Here is a 15698-nt window from a genome sequence, read left to right as displayed (position 1 = left end):
ACAGGCTAGGCGTTTTTGGCTGGTTGTGGTAAACATGGACCAATAAAAACAAATGCAAAAAGTACAAAAAGTGCAAATAATAATAATATCAGAACTAGTCCAAATAATGAATTAATGTATGCTTCATATGGAAAAGGGAGCCTAACGATAATAATACATAACTGACTTATGGACGAGGGGTGGGACTTGATAAGTTTTACTTCTTCCCACTCCTCTCCAGAGAGGTAAAATTAACTCATTATGTGTTGTTTTCATTTTTAAGCTTATTTATTTTATGTCTGTCCATTACTGTGTGATTACTTTTCTTTTTCTTTTTTCTTTGTTTGTTTTTACTTACTCGGAATAAAGAACTACTACTACTACTACAAATACATTTTTGTTTTCTGTTTTAGCCCTTGTTGAAAAACCCACCACTTGGACCAGATGAGTGATGGTCTTCCTCCACTCTTCTCTTGCCCAATATCCTCTCTGAAATAACTCCGAATGAACTGAACCTCTGATGCAGTGAGCAGGTTTATTCCTCTCGGTCAGGGTAGAATAATAAACCAAGCTGGTCCATGGATCAATAAGCAAACTCCTGTTCCAGTTTGTGTCCTGTCTGCTTTTATACACATTTCATAACTCCTCCTATTGTGGAGCCCAAATTTAATTCTGACCCCTCCTGCCCTTTTCATTTTAACAGCCAGTAGGAGTTTTTCACACCTTTAAAACATCCTGAGCAACATCTGTCCATTTGAATTACACAATGGTGTCTAAGAATGACACTCCTAACTAAACTAATACATTTTGTTAGTAAAATGATTACATCTTCAGATTACATATCAGGAGTGTTTTGAAATAACCAGTAAAAATAGTCTCCACACCCTCTGTGAGGAGCGAGCAACACAGAAACACACAACACACACCTGGAGATGCTGAACATGACAGTGAATGACAGGCGATGGTGAATTAGATCCATCATTAACCTCCATAATGTGTCCATAACACCAATATATATTCATATACACAACTCACTAAGGTTGTTGTTTAAATTTTCATGACGTGGTAAACCCCACCCACTCCCTGCTCCCTCAGGAGGCTAAAACAAACCCTCAGGAAGTATCTGAAATGATCTCATTTAAAGGGATAGTTCACCCATTTTGAAAAACTCCACTTACACCCTCCCACCACCCCTCTACGTGTTCTGTAGGACAGTAGTGATACTCTCTTCCTCTCAGTGTTACTGAGTGCTGGATACTGGCTGGATGCTCCAAACGCTAACTGTTAGCCTCCTGCCATTGAAATAGACTTCCCCCCAGCTAACAGTGAACAATCGGTTACTGGATCTTTCTTAGTGTTGATAAAGGTATATACAGTTCTAAACAGTAATTTGAATAAGTATTTGCACAGTGTTTGTATGTGCATTTTAGGTTTGGAACGTGACCCTTGAAAAGTGAAGTTAAACCTTCTTTTAGTGGATTAAAGTGGTTGTTTTTAAGACTGTTAGCCCGGGGGGAAGTCCACCTCAATGGCAGGAGGCTAACAGTTAGCATTTGGAGCATCCAGCCGGGATCCAGCTATATTCTATCTTATTCACAGTATCCATCCATCTTCATGTCCATCCTCTCTCACCTCCCCCTCCACCTGCAGCTCCTGTAGCTCCCTCTTGTACGTCCTCTTGCCCAGGGTTTCGTAGATCTTGGTCATGACGGGGATCTTCTCGCTGCCGTCATTGATGGTCATTTGGTACTTGGGCTCCGGGAGGTCGCCCATGAACCTCAGTATTGTGATCCACACCGCGAGCGCCGCCTGGAGCACAGGAGGCAGGTTTAACTCAGCAGGAGGAGCATTCATTCATTGGCTTGATTTAGTTACCAGTCATTTACAAGCTATTTTTCTACTATCGACAGTATTCCTACTTAAAGGTGCTGTGTATGGCTTTTTAAAAGAGTAAATCACTACCTCATTAATTTTGAAACATTAATACAATTACCATAAACAAACCTATTGCTGAGAAAGTTTACTGCATAGAGCGATATTGTTTTATGACACAGGAGGAGGAGGACACAGTTTTTCCATCACAAACAAAGCTAAAGTTTTCACATTCGTGTTTCCTACACCTCAGGAGACTTTTCAGGATTACTCCTTGATTCTGGCGTGGCTCTGTGAAGTCATGTGTGTGATGCAGTTTTGTCCCGTTCTCTGCTTGGCTTCACACCGGGAGTGTTTCAGAAGCGAAGCGTTTTGCCTGTCTGATATTGTGGACTTGCTCAGACTTTGTTGACTTCTTGTGTTTCTCCATTTCCAAGATGAACCTCTTGGTGTACGAGTCTGCACAGTGTTGAGACTGACCAGATGCTTTATGCCGTTCCTGTGTCTGACGCCCTGCACGGCTCAATGTGGCTCCCAGCAAAAACAGACTGGGCATGCATTTTAAGTGGAGCAGAGCGCAGAGCTTCCTCTTAGACTCTGCTGAAACGCACTGGGACGTGTCTGGAGGAATCACACGCTTTGACTGGAGTGGCCCTGATCTGCTCCGGCAGCCGCGGCGCAGCCGGAACGCAACCGCACTTACATTCCATCACATCCTGTCTGTGGTAACTCCTCTTACAGCTGTCTGACTGGCAGAGTAAATCAAGATTACAGTTAGTCTAAAACACTGCGGCCAGACTCCTGACTGCTGGAGTGCCAGCAGATTACTCAAAGTCCAGCTTCACTTCATCGGCCACCAGGGCAATTTAAAAATGATTTAAACAGATCCCTCGGCAGCCCTCTTTTAAAATTATTTTTTTAAAAATACACCTCTGTAGGCGATTTTTGGCTTTAACTACTGTCTGTGTTTTGTTTGTGTTGTTAGAGCCCATTAGCGTCACATACTATATATAATATTGCTATTATTGTCTGAGTTAAGATCTAAGAAATGGATTAACTAAGGAGGATTGTGTGTGCATGTGAAGAGAGCTTCAGATTTGGGGTCAAAGGTCAAACTCACCAGCTGGTCTCCTTCATCCTCGTGGAAGAGCAGAGGTTGTTTTAGGGGCCGCCTGATGTAGGTGTGAGTGGAAACACCTTGGAAGTAGGTGGCAGCAAATTTGGAGAACTTGTACTCGGACAGATCCTCCTCCTCTTCGTCAGGCAGCGGCGGAGCTTCATGCAGCATCTCCTCCTCTGCCTCCTCACTCCGAGGAGAACTTTCCAGGTCCTGGTCCAGGTGGATGAAATGCACACAGGGAGAGAAATACATACAACAGATGAGACTAATTACACCTGTGGACTGGCACGCTGCAGCAGTAAATAATGGAAGGATACCGGATTCAAGCATCTAAGAGTTTGTGTGTGAGAGTATAACAGCAGAGAATATGCAGTACAGCGGTCCCTCGTTTATCGCAGGAGTGACGTTCTAAAAATAACCCGCAATAGGCGAAACCCGCGAAGTAGTCAGCTTTATTTTTTACAATGATTCTAGATGTTTTAAGGCTGTAAAACCCCTCACTACACACTTTATACACTTTTCTCAGACAGGCATTAACATTTTCTCACTTTTCTCTCTTGTTTAAACTCTCAAAGTTCAAACCTTCGTAGAAAAATAAGTCCAGTATTATAGAATGAACGCATTCTGTACTGTACAGGAGACACGGCACGGAGGAGACTGATTGACAATGGTCTACAGTCCCTTAGCCAATCAGGACGCAGAACACAATGTGTGGGTTCTCCCTTAGCCAATCAGGACGCAGAACACAATGCGATGTAAAAAAAAAAAAAAAAGCATGCAAAATTGCACAAAAAAAATCCGTGAAACTGCGAGGCCGTGAAAGGTGAACCGCGTTACAGCGAGGGACAACTGTATATTCATCATAATTTTAAAATCATAATTTTAAAATCAAGGGATTTTGATTATATGTTCGGGAAATCTTTAGTGCCCCCGCATGATTTGAAAAATGGTTTGTTGGTCAATCTCAGAACCCACTGGCTGTCAGTTTAGTGACGGGGCAGTGACCGATTTCTTGGTTTTCTGGCTCCAGAAACATGCCGGAAACAGTTCCTTTTATTGCATGAGTCAAACATTTCTCCACACGATACACAAAAATCGATAGTTTTTTTGTCTGTGTTTTAGGTCCATTGTAGTAAATAGGCCAAACATTCAGAATCACTGGTATGGTCCTTGAACAACATGGATCACAAGTTGGGAAGACATGATTTCTGCAGCAGTTTTTTAATGTGACACTTTTGTAACTGTGATAATAACTTCTGTCCACACAAGCCAAAACCAGATCTGTGTCCATGTCCTAATTTTGTCTCTCACAGACTCTAGATATTATACACTGTAGTATTTCAATTTAAGAATTCACTTCCCATGTCTTCTCACAATTCCTAAGTCACACATTCACTCTTATCATACTAGAATTGCTGATCTTCAGTCATCTAGAAGCAGCCTTGGCTTTTTTCAGTCAGGTGCAAAAGTGGAATGGAGGAGTATTTTTTGAAAGTTTCTGACTTTAACATGCGTGTAATGAAATTATCAGCCCTCATCAGTCAATCAGCCCTCATACCTCAAACCCAGCCGGCGCCTGTCCCTCCTGGTTGGGCAGCGGCCCCGTGTTGCCCAGGAAGCCGAACATGCGGTCCACCATGTCCGAGTGGTCGACGGGCTGCTCCCTCTCCCTCTCCATCTGCTGCAGCATCTCCTTCTTCCTTCTCACCTCCTCCTTCTCCTCCCTCTCCCTCTCCTCCTGCTGCTGGGCCAGCTGGACCAGCCGCTCCTGGTGTTTCCTCTCGGCCTCGGCCTTGGCCCGCCGAGCCGTCATCTGGTTGCGCAGCCGCTCCTCCTCGGCCAGGCGCTGGCGCTCTGCTTCCAGGCGATGCTGGAGCTGCGTGGGGGGGGGCGGTGAGACGAGAGAAAGACAAAGGTTTCAGTTGAGTTTTGTAATTAGAAAAACGGAGGGTGAGGTGCAGGTGGGCATTTGGTCATGATTATGATCTATGTTTTATATTTCTGTTGCAATCCTAGTCTACCCAAGACTACTGAGGAACGAAGAGGGTAATCCACTACTGCTCTTTTAAGTGGAATACAATTTACATTTACTTACCCTAATTTAGCTAATCTTTAGTAGACAACACCCACCTTCACCAAATAGGTCCTTTCTTGTATAGTCACTGGAGCCGTAGACTTGGAATATTTCTTAGAAGTTTTTAGCAAAGCATCTATGATATGCTTTATCGATTTAATAACAAATTGAGATAGGGCAAACATTTTAAAAGTAGTCAATTTATTCAAAATGTACCATTTCAGGACAGTAGAAGAGAGAAGGTATGTGCAACAATGGCATATAAGGCAGCATATTTATTACAAATAAAAACAACGTTTACAAACATTTATGTATTTCACATAAACAAAACACAACAAGCTCATATTAAAAGAGTAAATAAAGATCATTTCCATGCCCTTTTCCTTCTATTTTCAGTGTCCACCGCCCATCGTGCAGCCACATCCTCTGTCTCAAATGGGATTTGTTTGCTTAAATTAGCTTGAAAACAGCTCACAAATTGTAGATGAGCAGCAGAATGAGGTTTTGTCCCTTGTACTTTCTGAGCTCTTGTTTTCTGGTTTACCAGCGGCTCTCACGGCTGTGCTTTATATCCGAGTATCAGATAAAAAGCTTCCTGTCTAATCCTGGCCTTACAAGAAATATGTGTTAAGGCTTTACTGCCGCTTCCCTTCAGGTTAGTCGATTCTAATTTGTGGCACTTAACAGTTTTTCCCCCCCTTTTTCCACTTTCCTCCGTTCTGCGTTTAACACCAATAGCCCTCTCTCTCCGGCCCATAAGCGACATGATAGAGATAGCAGTAGTAAATATAAGAACTTTTTACCTCTGCCCTGAGCCTCTGGCAGAGTCGCCTGGCAATCATGCCCCTGGTGTAGGCCTGGATGGTCAGAACGGCACGAAGACGCCGCCAAAAGTTCTGCCGGAGGAGAAAGCCGCGGCACCGGGCCTGGATGAGGGTGAGCCGAACCCGGGCCAGCTGGTAGCTCTTGTAGAACTTCCTGGACCTGCAGAGGGCCTGCAGGCGCAGGAAACCCGTCTTCATCTGCACAAAGACAAAACGCTTTTTTAATTATCAAGTCACACACATGCGAAAATCAGCATGATGTCTCTGCAGGGCTTTGATAGGGCTGTTAATGAAGTGCTTCACCAAGTGCTGAGAATGTGCTGCACCAAGTTTTGTATTTTTTTGCTCTTAAATTTCCGGCAAAAAAAGCAAAACTGCTTCCAAAATACCACTTTTCACAGATAAAATGAAAGCGAACATAGTGGATCCTGCCAGTATAGAACACAACGAGTCCTGGTTCCCATTTTTTGAGGAAATAAAGCAGCTCTTTTCTAAATATTTTCTTCTTTAAATTGACAGTAGATCCAATGGGAAGCCTCTGCAGAAAACCTGACCTGACTTTCACAGATTTATACAGGAATTATACAAAAATGGGTAGTGAGCGGAAAGATAGAAATCTAGAGCAACTAATGAAGATATTTCACCACATGTGGACTCAAATCACACACAGGGAGCTTTAAAACACAACACTACAAAGTTCAAATTCACTTAACAAGAATTTCCACCACTTTCTCAGTCCACGTTAGCTTCACTTGTAGGGGAAAGAGTTTAGACACTGGTCTGTCTGTTTAAATGAAGTGCTATCCACAATAATATGTTTAGAAGACATGTGTGAGGAAAAAAAAAGGCATTGCTGGTGGAGTTAACAGAGACGAGTCTTAAGGATCCTTGAAAATGGTTTGTTGGCAAGCAAAAGGATGGAGGGACTCACAGTTCGGTAATTCCTCCTGCACCGATAACCCCTCCAGTACTTCTGGATGACAGTCACAGCGCTCCTCACTCGAAGGAAGTTTGTCCTGAGTCGGACGACAGAGCGAGAGGAGTTCAGGAATCACAAGTCAACATGAAGCCGAACATGGACGTTCATTTGTAATACACATAGAAAGTAGAATGAACACACAAAACAGATTTAAGCGCCCTTGACCGATCGTAGAAAGTTCCTCACCTCTCCTTGAGCCCCCGAACGGCCTTCTGGATGAGGATGACCTTGTCTGTGATGGCTTTGTCCCTCTCGATCTCCAGCTGCATGTCATGGTGGTCCTGACGACAAACAGGAGGAGACAAAGGCTGATAAAGTAAGAGGTCACCACAAGGCAGCGGTGCACAAACTTTTTTCTATACTGTTCCTGCTTTGAAATATTTTTTCAGCCAAGTTCCCCTGGCCAGTGCAAAAAAAAAAAAAAAAAAAAAAAATCATATGTGCAGAGGTCCAACACAGCTCCATCAGTGTCCGAAACAACAACCTGATATTGAGGAGATTTTTATTTTATTTTTTATATTTTTATTTTATTTTTAATTTAATACATTTTGTGTTTTTTGTACAGAAATTACAGATGGACAGATTATTTTCTGTCTGATTATAATGAAATAGACATTATAATGAAATAGAGATTAGGGGGTAGGATTAAATAAGTTTTTACTTCTTCCTACTCCTTTTCGAGCATGTTAATGACGATAGATGCATTTTATTTTTATTTTATTTTTTTTTTACTTTACTTTATTTTTTTTGGACCTTTGTTTTCTTATTTACCTTTATTGACTATTGATTATTATTATTTTGTTTTGTCTGATTTTACTGCTGTTTTTATGTTCAAAATAAAGATCTCAATCAAAATTGCTGTTTCTGTTGTTGTTCCCATCATCCTCCTCTCCTAACTGACCACATTTAGTTTGCAGTTTTTGTTAATTTGATTGTGAGTTGGTCGGGGTGGACTGCCAGTTTTGTTTGACCTTGTTTTCTCATGTTTCTATTCGTTACGGAGGTAAGTTGTTGTCGTTTGGTTTCTTTAGTTTTTGCAGAATTATATAGATGTGTTTTGTTTGTTAAATAAAATGGTAAATGGACTGCATTTCTATAGCGCTTTTCTGGAAATAAATTCACACTCTTTATATTGAGCGTATTTGTCTTTGTGGCTGGTGGGACTTGGGGAAGACAGGGATATTAGAGGCATCACATGAACTGGGGGCTCGTCCGGGATGTTCACTAAGTTTTTAAATGAGAAAGACAACCTTGAGGAAAATCTTGGTCTTGCCGATCTGCCAGTCGTCGTGTTTCCCCAGCCGGGCCAAGACGATCTTCTGGCAGGTCCCTCGCAGGTCCTCCTGAGAGCGGAAAGACGATGTTGGAGTGACTGTTCCAAGATGATGAGCGCTTTGACAACAGATTATCGGTACTTTGATAATTTGTTGGATTACACTTTGAAATTCGATCAAATCTATTTCAACAATATTAGTTGTCACTTGTTTGGAATCTGACCAAAACGTTGCATGACAAATACTTTCCCAAAGACAACTAGTGTGAGTGAATGTGCTGCTTGTAGTACTTTAATATCATTAAATCCTTACCATGCAGCTAACAGGTAGCTTTTGTTGGAATACAACTCTTCAAAATTGAAACAATAAGAAATATGCTGGGAAACAGAAACAGAGGTGAGTACACAGTATTTGTGCTGCTGACCTGGACGTGGGCGGGCTTGACTCCGGGCATGAGGACCCGGTAGCGGTCAACAAACTCGGCAAAGGTATACCGGATGGGATAGCCAGCCCGTCTGATCCGGATGGTTTCCATCATGCCGGAATAGCGCAGCTGTCGGACACACAGCTCCCTGTCAAATAACTAATAAATAACACAGAGGGACAGACACACAGAATAACATGGAGAGGTGTAAGAGACTCAGAATTTCCAAGATTAAAGAAATCCCTGACAAAAATTCACAAATTTATGAGAAAAAGTCTTTTTCTTATACTTTTGAGAATACAAAACAGCTACTGCTACTCCTGAAGCCCCTCCCTGGCAGGGCTCCCGGTGGCACGCTGCAGCCTCTGCATCTGATCCAGAAGGCGTTGTTTGGTGTTGTTTGGCCCATACAGGCTACTGTACTCACCATAGGTTTTTTGAGCTCGTTGGGTTTCACACAGCGAACGAAGAACGGCTGACACACGCTGAGCGTCCTCATCAGCAGCTCGAGGGAACGCTTGAACTGGCTGCTCAGGGTGGGAGAGCGCTTCCTGGTCTCTACACCCTGCAGAGAGAGAGAGAGGGAGGGAGGGAGGGAGAGAGAGAGAGAGAGAGAGAGAGAGAGAGAGAGAGAGAGAGAAACAAGTAGGTTTCAACAACATCAAGGTAAAGTAGCAACATCCTGTTTACGACAGGAAGTAACAGGGATGAACTAAAAAATCATACAAAAACAGATAAAGTGCTTTTCCTCAAAAATACCTACAGGGTTGCATGATTCTGAAGTTACAGCCCAGTCTATCACAGAAGCTACTGATTGTCTATTCCAAACGAAATTCCCTGGTCACTGAACATTTCATAGGCCATTGGCTCATTAAGGCCACATATTGACTTGTTCCTGTTATTTCACAGTATTTTGTAACTTTGGTATGAAGCATACAATACAAATTTCAATGTTATTTTATATAAAATGGACGCGTGATGGATGTTTCAGTGGCTGTTGAGCTGGTTTTGCCTCCGATGTGAACAGTGTTTTGACAGGCACCCTTCAGAGATAGGCTTCCACTTAATCACAGGTTTTTCTGGAAGGTATGCAGGGATGGGATGATATGCTGGAATTCAGTATACTGCAATGCAAACATGTGATAATACATATCATGTCCCCCTTGTGTTGTTTCAGTCTGTCTGCTGTCCCTCCTGTTCTCCAGGTGTGTCCAGGTTGCATTTAAGTCCTGCTCTGAGTTTAGTGTCTTTGCTGGATCATTGTGATCTATTTGCGAAAATGAACTGTGTTTCCTATATTTTATTCTATTCACAACAAGATGGCACGTCCAACATAATGTAACAAGATTTCTGTCAAATTTATAGTTGCACCTTATGATGCAACATTTTCAACCCACTGAAACATGAACCATTTGAGTTGATTTCTTTCAAAAACTTATTTAAAATGAAATTGCAACAAAAAGAATGAAAATAAAATCCGTACAATAACATAAAATTATTTTAAAAAAACAGAAAAATAATTTTTAATTACAAGAAAATTACAAAAAAATGAAAAAGAAAATGAATTTTGTTCAGAGGCGGGACTGAAGTTAAAGCCCACTGATGAGTTCCTGGGTCTCACAGAGGTAAACTTTAACATTCCAGTAAGTTGTTGCCGGTGCTAGTTTGTTGCTCCAAATTGATTGTATGGAATTGGAAAGCCCATGACATATATCAAAGCATATCATCCCATCATATCGAGACACTCATTTCCACAAAACGCTGAGTCACAAACGAGCAAAGGGGATGACAAGCATGTACACAAACATGGGCTGCACGCAGATGATCACTACTGCACACCATGGACAGAACACAAACATGCAGGCAACACAAGAATACCCTGACACAGAATTTATCATTTTGTACAGGCAAAAAGAAAAACTTTCCTGAGAGGGGTGCATCTCAGAGAGTTTGCCATTTCATTGAATGCAGTTTTCTTATTTTAATTTCAAAGGGCTGGGAAGCTAAAATCTGCAATCTCAAGTGCGGATACCTGACCCAAGCTCGTTGGGACCCGTCGGGTTGGGCCAGGTTTTGAAAATAATTTGGGAATTATGTTCAGGTTCAGGTCAGGTTCGGTCACATCAGAGATATTTTAGTGAGAAATGATGGACCTGCTGTCTGCTCGGGAGTTTACGTGATGATGTTAAAGGCATCACGTAGGCTATTTCAGAAGGTAAATGTAACCCAGTAATGGAGGACGAGCAAAATCTTGGGCTCCGGTCGAGTTCTGACACAAGAAAGGATACCTGTCAGGTTCAGGTCGGGCTTGGTTACTGTGCTCCCATCTCAGGTCAGGTTTGGACAAAAATATGTGGCTCGATCTGCATTTTAATTTCTAGTAGCACTTTGTCTTGGTTTGCTTGTGGAAGTAGCTGGTGGGGTTGCCGACCATCCGGGCATGGTATGGTATCTTTCCCTAATTGGAAAGTTAAAATGTATTTGGCTTTGTCAGAGATCCAGTTCATAGTTATCCAAGGAGGGTGGAATCGAGGGCAACTGGACTTGGTTGTAGATTCTTGAAGACGTTTCACTTCTCATCCAAGAAGCTTTCTTCAGTTCTGCAGCTCTGACAGACTGGAGGGGAGTCCCAGGTATTTAACTTGTGTGGGGATGTTACCACTTGTTAATGCGGCCAAGAGTGACCGACGGTTGTTGGAGATTCGTCCTCAAAGAACTGTTCCTTACCCCTCAAGTGACCTGAAGTGTTGGACCTCCATCCTGAGCCGCGTGTTTGTTTAATGCCTGTTTAGTTTCACCGGTATATAGGTCTGTGCATTGCTCACTGCAATACACAAAACACGCTTCAACGAAACAACATCTATGGGTAGGCTATGAATCACTGAGTAACTGACATACTCAGCCAATCCGAATCAGCTTTGATCTCTGGTCTGTAAGGGGCAGGTGTGTGTAGTTTGGGCAGAAATCACCATTTTCTGCAGAGATGACCACTAAAGGGGTCCTCTTTCTTGATATGGGGCAAGAACTTTTGACCTAACATGCCTTAATTAGCATGCATAATTAGTTGTTAATTAGCCAAAATCTTAAAATCACATTTCTTGAAACAGTAGGCATTTTTAGGTTGGACTTGACTTTGCATTATTCATGACACAAGCAGACTAATATAACTTACTTTATCGTTTTCAATTATCAGAAATAATCCCTTAATTAGCACCTAATTATGTATGCTAATTAGGTGTCAGCTGTGCTTGCCCTATATCAAGACTGAAAGAGCACCCCTTAGTGGCCACCAGTTGGAGCTGCACCGTGGGTATCTGGGTTCACACGAAGCACACGTTACTGAACTGAGACAAACAGGAGAGACCACATGCTGCTACTGGCCTTTGATTACCTTGGGAGTGGGGGTGCTGGGCTGCTGATAGCCACACAGAAACTGATGTCAGAGGACAAAATAGATGAAAGAGAGAGAAGAGACAAGATCAAGAGCAGGGGAGTGCTGTTAGTGAAACTCAACAGAAAAGCTAAAGGGAGGCAAAAGCCACCGATGCCATGATCAGCTGGAAAATGCAGCACCCTAAAAGCTATGACAACGTACCGCAAAGAGGGTTACAGAAATATATCACTCAGCTACCACCGCCAGTAGTTTAGTTCTCATGATTAATTAAGTGAAATGTAATGGTATCAGCTGCCGATCTCACCATGGCCACATCAGCCTGGAAGATCTGCTTGATGAACTTGTTCTTGGAGGAGTGGACCAGCTGGATGATGTCAGTGTGCAGGCTGTCTCGGTTCTTCTCCAGAAATCCTGGAGGACAGGAGGAGACAGGAACAGGGATACTGTGACATTTCATGGACACCATGGTCCCATCAAACAGTACGCCCACATGCTGTCTTTTTCCCTGGATGCTCTGCTGCCGAGGCTACAACTACTCATACCCAGCTCTTCGCTTTATGCCAAGCTATTGCTGGAGACATAAAACATATTGTTTCCTGTGAGGACTTTTCCCAAAGGACACACTGGGTACTGACTGAGTCACTACTGTGATACAAGTCACTGTGCCCAATTAGGAAAACAGACATTTATTTATATGAAAATACACAAAGCAAATCATCATTGATCACTGTTTCATGGTGTCAGTGGAGGTGACATTTTCTTATGATATGAAAAGATGTAAATGCAGAGGACCAATAAAACAGGACCTACCTCTGGTCTCGTAATGCACCACACCAGCAAAGTGCTGGATGCCAAACTGTGTTTCATAGGTGTTCTTAGGAGGAAAGTAGTTGGTGTTGAGCCTGTGCTGGGAGTTGAGTTTATGTAACATCGTAGCATCGGTTCCCTGGAAAAGGCAGAAAAAACAGACGCCAACTTTGAAGACACAATTCATGCATAAAAAATCAAAAACTTAAAATTGAACCATTTTCATGCCACTGTTTTTCCACCAGAATTGCTGGTCTTGGCTGGTTCGAGAAGATTCTGGAACAACATTTTTGCACTATGGTAAAAAAGACCGTTCATTAAAGCACAGGCAAGAAATTAATATATGTATGACATGAAGCTCTTTGAGGTGTGTGAGCTCCTCTTTAAAGCAGGGTTTACAGATGTGGCCTTCTCCTGACAGGACATGTAGCAATGAGCACCAGCAAAAAAACAGAACGTTCCCATTATAATCAGTGAGGTTGTTTACATACTCTGAGAGCACAGCAAGCTTATTCTCCTCATCCATTTTGCTGTTGCCAAAGTCAAACAAATCAAATCCATGGTTTATTTACATTATGACTAAATGCACAAACTTGAGGTGTGCAGTGCAGCAACAGCATCAGCTTTTGTGATGCACTCTCTGGACACATGTATGCAGTTAGGACATTAGAAGTGACCAACACCATCCAATATTTATCAGCAAACTGACCCTAGACTGTATTTTTCTAGTACATCAAAATTATGTTCCTATATTACAGCTGTGATAGAAATTGTTTCTATAATGCTGTGTATTGCATTCAGTAACAGAATACAACACAATGGATGGGATCGTACCTTAGGGAACTTGCTCTCTTCGTCAATGAGAGAGATGATGTTCATCGGCTTGTTGGCGATCATGTCCAGGGCGTCCTGGTTGTCTGTGAACTCGATGTGCTGCCAGCTGATGTCCTCCAGGTTGTACTCCTCCTGCTCCAGCTTGAAGACGTGGCGAACAAAGAACTGCTGCAGGTTCTCATTGGCGAAGTTGATGCACAGCTGTTCAAAGCTGTGGCAAGAAAACAGAGTGAAGAAAGGAACGAGTGGGCAGAGTGAAAGAACTAGAGCACATTGAGCAACTCAGCAGGAACATAGAAACTCAGGTTCCACTGGATTTTTCTTGATGGCTGACACTGATGATACTTGTGCTGGCAGCCAGTATTTTATATTGATATATCTTTATGCCAGTATAGCATATCTATAAATTTAAAGGACCACACTAGTGATTTTGCATGTTTAGTGTAATACAAAAATGTTTAAACTTCACATTTCTGCTAATCTTTCCCTAAAGCAAGCAGTCATATTTTAGAACTTCAATATCATGTTTCCTCCCTTTTCTCCAGCCATTGGTTTCCATTCATTCCACTACGATATGAAAATGAACTTTCAGAGACTTCAGACTTTCTTCACTCCAGTTTTCCATCACCGTAATAAAGTCCTCCACATGAGTTTTCCTAAAAGCAGCAGCACTGTTGTGTTTTGATGACTTGAACTTTCTCCACCAGAAAATATTCCCCAGGGAGAAGTTTTGCTTTCCACAGCCAATTATCAATTCTGTGGTTATGATGGCAACAATATTGTTAGGCACAGAAGCAGAACATCAGATGGTGGCCATTTCAACCAAAAATTGTAATTTAATTATTATTTGATTATATGAAATCTTTAGTACCCTCGCAAAACGTGGGTAAATTGTAGTAAATGGGCCGATCGTTAAACATCACTGGTATGATCCTTTAATTGGTATTTACACCTGAGAGGGCAAGTTTGACAGACTGCAAAGTGGAATAATTTCTCTGGTTAAACATCTGATATAAAATATTTCTAACTCAGGGAGGAGCTTCCACCAATATCCAGATTTTAATTACAATGCATCCAAACTGTCAGCAAATCAGATGTCAGTCCAGCTATGCAAATCTTCAAAACCTTCATTGCATTAGTGCTGTCCAAAGCAGGACCCAAATCTGTCCCCACACTAAATGCATGTGGCTCTCCTTTGATGATATTGTGTCCACAGGTGTGGTTGATTTAACCACCATCAGGTTCTTGACTCTCCATGTCAAAAATAATGGGTACACTCACCCTTAACCCGTTGAAACCTGAGCAAATTCACTTTTTTTCACAACTACACATTGTTCCTTACTGAGGTATCAAGTAAAAATTACCTGTTGATGGTGAAGTTCTCGAAGCCAAAGATGTCCAGCAAACCGATTGACCTGCGAACGAGTTTGCTCTCGCAGGACGGTGGCCTGTATATCGCTGCGTTGATCTTATCCACGATCCAAACAAACAGCCTGCCGTAGATACCCTGGAATATTACACACACAGTCAGACAGAACACGCCTTTTCAGGATTTACAGTTAGATGTGTTGCTCAGCCTCTTGTCCGGAGCCAAGTAATGATTCAAGGACATTTTTTCTGGGATTTTGTCTAACACTTAAAGAGGAACTAAATCCCAAATCGCCTCAAGTTGCAGGATTAATGGTTATAAAAGGGCATTTATCTATATACACTACTCATAAAAAGTTAGGGATATTTGGCTTACGGGTGAAATTTACAGAAAATGTAAAAAGTTCATGCTACAGTGATATTATATCATGAAAGTAGGGCATTTAAGTAGAAGCATGCACTGGTGATTTCCTCATCTCAAACAATTTCTTGAAAAAAAAGCCAACAACAGTGGTGGATATACCACAACAAAAAATGTCAATGTCTCAATAACTTGTCATGTGCCCTTGAGCATCAATTACAGCTTGACAACGACGTCTCATGCTGTTCACAAGTCGACTTATTGTCTGCTGAGGCATGGCATCCCACTCTTCTTGAAGGGCGGCCCTCAGGACATTGAGGTTCTGGGGTACAGAGCTCCGAGCCTCTACACAGCGACTCAGCTGATCCCATAGGTTTTCTATGGGATT

The 15698-nt window shown here is 42.2% G+C and overlaps 1 protein-coding gene across 5 annotated transcripts in view; it reads right to left on the bottom strand.

Annotated features, from left to right (window-relative positions):
• Positions 1-15698, bottom strand: part of myo7ab (myosin VIIAb) — a 59478-nt gene that overhangs the window by 23772 nt on the left and 20008 nt on the right. For 3 of the 5 annotated variants that reach the window (XM_030068271.1, XM_030068270.1, XM_030068272.1), the window contains 14 exons: positions 14946-15088; positions 13582-13792; positions 12751-12886; positions 12245-12351; positions 11938-11979; positions 8974-9111; positions 8547-8705; positions 8099-8191; positions 7035-7129; positions 6801-6885; positions 5849-6067; positions 4530-4847; positions 2972-3181; positions 1612-1788 (listed from right to left, as the gene is read on the bottom strand). In XM_030068271.1, the coding sequence (XP_029924131.1) occupies positions 1612-1788; positions 2972-3181; positions 4530-4847; positions 5849-6067; positions 6801-6885; positions 7035-7129; positions 8099-8191; positions 8547-8705; positions 8974-9111; positions 11938-11979; positions 12245-12351; positions 12751-12886; positions 13582-13792; positions 14946-15088 (2133 nt within the window). The remainder of the gene's footprint in view (positions 1-1611; positions 1789-2971; positions 3182-4529; positions 4848-5848; positions 6068-6800; positions 6886-7034; positions 7130-8098; positions 8192-8546; positions 8706-8973; positions 9112-11937; positions 11980-12244; positions 12352-12750; positions 12887-13581; positions 13793-14945; positions 15089-15698) is intronic. The other 2 variants (XM_030068274.1, XM_030068273.1) reach the window with 1 other exon arrangement.

The sequence above is a fragment of the Myripristis murdjan genome, chromosome 14, assembly GCF_902150065.1.
Source record: "Myripristis murdjan chromosome 14, fMyrMur1.1, whole genome shotgun sequence".
Classification (NCBI taxonomy): Eukaryota; Metazoa; Chordata; class Actinopteri; order Holocentriformes; family Holocentridae; genus Myripristis; species Myripristis murdjan.
The sequence above is the reverse complement of the archived record's forward strand: the minus strand, read 5'-3'. Positions and strand labels throughout refer to the sequence as shown.